This window comes from Delphinapterus leucas, chromosome 7, assembly GCF_059928025.1.
Source record: "Delphinapterus leucas isolate spDelLeu-1000000601 "Yukka" chromosome 7, BTC_Dleu_Yukka2, whole genome shotgun sequence".
In the NCBI taxonomy this organism is placed as follows: domain Eukaryota; kingdom Metazoa; phylum Chordata; class Mammalia; order Artiodactyla; family Monodontidae; genus Delphinapterus; species Delphinapterus leucas.
In genome coordinates, this window is record NC_143135.1 from 69,821,372 (window position 1) to 69,825,905 (window position 4,534).

Here is a 4,534-nt window from a genome sequence, read left to right on the forward strand (position 1 = left end):
TTTTTGGTTTTGTTTGCTTTGGCTTGGGACATACATTTAAATCCTTGGGTCCCTGAGGCCCCATTTCATCTCTGCATCACTGGGCTGCCCAGTCTCCACTCCAGCAGGAAGCCCAGCTCCTGTGGGCTGAGAGAAGATATCACTACCTTTACAACCCAGGTGGTCCATGGCAGGTAACTGAGCTGATGAAGGGGCAGGTAGAGCTTTGGAATAGGGCTGAGAGAGAAAGGCTTTGTAGGATAAAAGGATAAGAATAAAAATCATTTAGATTTATCTTTGCCAGGCTTGATGCCAAGTCCTTTTCAGGAACTTTCTCTTTCTTTTCTTTTCCCCAACAGTCCCATCATAACAGCCCTTTCTACAGGTAGAGAAACGGACAGAGAGTTTAGGGCATTTTCTCAAGGTCGGCCAGCTAGTAAGCAGCAGAGCTGAGAGCAGAACTCAGTAGCTGACTAAAGAGCACAGGACCTTACCCTCTATGGGGTCTGTTTCTCTGGGAAAGCGAAACCCTCCTGACTCTGCCCACAGAAGGCCCCAACATGTGGGTAAGACGGATGCTGTTAACGGGAGCCACCTGGGACTCTGCTCCTGCACCTGGACCCAGCAGGAACCAGAGGGGTAATAAATAGGCAGGATCATAGACGTCTCCTCAGCCTCACAATCTCTGGAGGTGGGAGAGCGCCGCTCCTGCTTTGAAAGTGAGTATGAAGAAAACGCTAGAAGAGGCGGCATTTTCCTCTGTCCACCTGACACACCTGATTCTTTGAAATACTCCGTGGCCGCGGCCGTGCTGGAAACTGGAGCTGCAGGGAGAGAGCAGCTTTAGATTTAGGCTCAAAGATGGGCTCAGAAGGTGGAACTAGCGTCTCCCCCTCCGATGCTTGAGGCTCTCAACTTGAGCTGAGCCACAGGTTTTCAGGTTCATCCCGATGGGTCCACAGCCGGTTCCTGAGAGGCGTCGGGCCTGGGCTCCTGGGTGGGTGATGGGTGTGGGGGATCATTGGGTACTTGTTTTTTTTTCTCTTTCTACTCTCTCTCATTACGAGAACTACCCAGGGCAGAGTGGGAATCAGGGCACAACAAACATCAAGGGAAAAGCCAGCCTTCTCATTCCAGTAACGGGGACCAGCTTTGGATGTGGAAGACTCAAGGTGGCTCACGCCTGGGCACGCTCCCTGGCCGTGAGATGCCAGCAAGGCCACTGGGCGCCCGGCTGCCTCAGCCTTGTGCTCAGGCTGGGTTTGAGATGGGTTGAGGCTGGTGGAGGCGGACCACTGCTCTAGGGGAAAGGACTCTGGCCACAGGGAACTGCGGAGGAGGCCAGATGCTTGAGGAGCTGTGGGCCTTGTGTGGACCTTTCAGAGGGGCCGGAGTTAGTGTTAGGGTTGGCACTCTATGGGGTGAGGATTGCATTCGTCACACTACCCAGTCCCACTGCGCCTTTGGCCCCATGTAGAATCTGGTTACGGAGCCTTTGTTCAGTTACTCAAGATCAAAGCTCTGAATTCCCAGCCCATATGTCACTGAGTTAGAAAGTCTGCCTCTGAGTGGAGAAGGGCCAGGGCAAGTTCCCCCAGGGAAAGCTGGAACCGTCCTACCCGTGACCCTCCTTCACCTTGGGGCTGATCTCTTCCCCTCCCTGGCCTCAGTTTCTGCATCTGTAGGTGGTTAGGGGTGAGTGTCAGACCTCACTGGATAGTTTATGACGCTGCCTCAGATAAAGGTTCTAGAAGCAGCCAAAGTATCATGGTCGCTTGAGGGAGCCTTGAAGCCCATGCCTGCTCCCAGGGATGACGGAGGGCGTGGATTGAGGTGTCCTCTCCATCGCAGGCGGAGCTCCTCTCTGCGGCAGGCCATGGGGTGTTGGTGGCAGCTCCTGCTGGGGCTGTGGGCAGTCCCACCCACGTGGGCTGGGCGCGAGCTGCTCAACATCTGTGTGAACGCCAAGCCCCACAAGCCAGCGCCCAGCCCGGAGGCCAAGCTCCACGAGGAGGTACGGAAGCCGGAACCGGGAAGGGACACAAAGGCCAAGATGGCTTCTGAATCCCTATCCATCTTGACTCGTTTGGTTCCCTAGGTTGGGTTTTGGCAAAGGCCACTGGAGGGGGTGGGGGGCTAATTGCCAAATGATTTACTATTTTCATCCCTGAGCTGCACGGCCACTCAGGGAGCAGGGGCAGGTGATGATCCCGGAGACTCATAGATATTCAGCCTAGATTCCAACAAGCAAGGTCCCCTACTCTGCCCTCCCACCAGCAGGCCCTGGAAAAAAAATAAGACTTAAGGAACCCCTCCCCAAGTCCCTAAAGGCAATTGACAGGGATGAGGGAGGAGGGGCATGGCTGGCATGTACCTATGAGCCCTTCTCAGCTGCAGGTGCCCTGCCCCAGTGCAACCCCACATTCCCCTGGGTCTTGGGGACAACCCTGCTACCGCACCTCCAGGATCTGAGACCTTGAAAGCCCCTTTCCTAGGGGGCTCACAGTCTGTTGCGGGGAGGCCAGTGTGCAGGTGCCCTTTGGGTGTGAATATTGACTATTTATCGGCATTCCTTCTATCCAGCGGTCGCTGGCCTAAAGGCATCCCACTTGCCGGGTCCTCTTCTAGGGGACATTTTTACCTTTCTGGCCCAGACACTCATCAACCCTCTGCCCCTACTCCCCATGCCTTTTGTTTCTTCATCCACCTTCAGTGCATCCCCTGGAAGGACAATGCCTGCTGCACGGCCAACACGAGCTGGGAAGCCCACCTGGATGTGTCCCTGCTCTACAACTTCAGCTTGGTTCACTGCGGATTGATGATGCCGGACTGTCAGAAGCACTTCCTGCAGGCCATCTGCTTCTACGAGTGCTCCCCCAACCTGGGGCCTTGGATCCAGCGGGTGGGAAGAAGTGGGCGGGGGTGGGTGGGCAGGAGACATGTCCATCAATGCCCTGTCCATAAGAGCCTGAGCCACAGGATGCTAGCAGGAACAGGAGATGCTGTCCCCCCTAGGGACAAGAGCAGAGTCAGAGGCCGCTGTGGGGGACACAGATGGAGAGGAAGTGACCTCTGGCCCTAGAGAATGGCATGCATGGAGAGTGGTCACAGGAGAGCAGCAGGACGGAGGGACTATTTGAGTCACATCTTCTGTTTGTAGGAACAGGGCTGTGTACAGACTATTTAACCCAGCCTCAGTATTCTCATTTGTAAAACAGTATTTAGTGACTTCATAAGAGAATATGTTCCGATGGTACCTGACCCAAGTTCCATTGCAGCTATTGCTAGTCCTCAAATGGGCGCTCGTATAATTCTTGCCTCTTGCTATGCCCGCATCCAGCTGGACCCGCGTGGGCAGGCGGAGCGGATTCTGGACGCGCCCCTGTGCCGGGAGGACTGTGAACAGTGGTGGGCTGACTGCCGCACATCCTACACCTGCAAATCCAACTGGCATGGCGGCTGGACCTGGAGTCGGGGTGAGTGATGCTAAGCAGGGTCCGGGAGGCCCCCCACCCGAGGGCAGGCGCAAGCCCTCTGCTCCCCTGGGGGCAAATGATGGGGATGTGAGGACAGGAGTGGGTAAGTTGTCCGTGCCTGGATCTCCCCTCAGGGAAGCCCCGCTGCCCTGCCAGGGCCCTCTGTCACCCTTTCCTGCATTACTTCCCCACCCCGGCTGACCTATGTGAGAAGATCTGGAGCAACTCCTTCAAGGCAAGCCCAGAGCACAGGACCAGCGGGCGGTGTCTGCAGAAGTGGTTCAAGCCTGCCGGGGGCAACCCCAATGAGGCCGTGGCCCGCCTCTTCGCCAGCCCTGCCCCGTCCTGGGGGCTCTCTGACACGCTCCTGGTTTTCCCTCTGTTCCTGCTGCTTCTTTCCCGGGAGCCCCTCCTCCTTGCACACACTCCTGCGCTCACCCAGCTGTGGGCCAGGCCCGGCCACGGCAGTCTCCTTCCTTAGGACCTTGCTGAAATGAGAAGCACAGGCTGGGGGCTTGTGCCTGAGCCTCCCACGTTCGGTTCTGCTCTGCTGCACCTTCCTGGCCTGGAAGGCAGCTGGGGGCTGGGAAGCCACAGGTGACCATCCCCTCCTGTCTTAAGGATGGGGGACTCTGAGGTGGGACTGAAGGCCCTTCTCATCCAGTGCACGCCCACCCCCTACCCAGTAGAGCTGATGGTGACTGCCCTGGCCTCCCCTCCCACGATGGTGTCTCCAACAACACAGCAGTCGACCTTTCCTTCTGCCTGACCCACTCTGTCCTAGCTCTATGGCCAGGGGTTGGGCTGCAAGAAGCAGAGCCGGTTTGCCCTCTGCACTGAAATCTCCTAGTTGGTTGTTACTTTCCTAATGATGATAAACTTCTTAACACATGCCAGGCCCTCTCGTTACATCCTCACAACAGCTCTCTGGTGGGAGCGCTTTCAACACTCCCTTTTCTTCAATAAGCAACACACCATAAAGCAGACCCAAAGCCGGGACAACCGTGGTGCCACCCAGGCCATCGGCTTTGTTTTGGGTACCAAGATTGAAGCAGCTTTCTCAGGTGCTTTCGGCTTTC

The 4,534-nt window shown here is 56.4% G+C and overlaps 1 protein-coding gene across 1 annotated transcript; it reads left to right on the forward strand.

Annotated features, from left to right (window-relative positions):
- The first annotated feature begins 1,621 nt into the window (after positions 1–1,621).
- On the forward strand, positions 1,622–3,936 carry IZUMO1R (IZUMO1 receptor, JUNO). The gene is made up of 4 exons (XM_022561378.2): positions 1,622–1,993; positions 2,693–2,881; positions 3,320–3,455; positions 3,590–3,936. The coding sequence occupies exons 1-4, from the start codon at positions 1,703–1,705 to the stop codon at positions 3,934–3,936; spliced, it is 963 nt and encodes a 320-aa protein (XP_022417086.2). The 5' UTR covers positions 1,622–1,702.
- Positions 3,937–4,534: the final 598 nt, after the last annotated feature.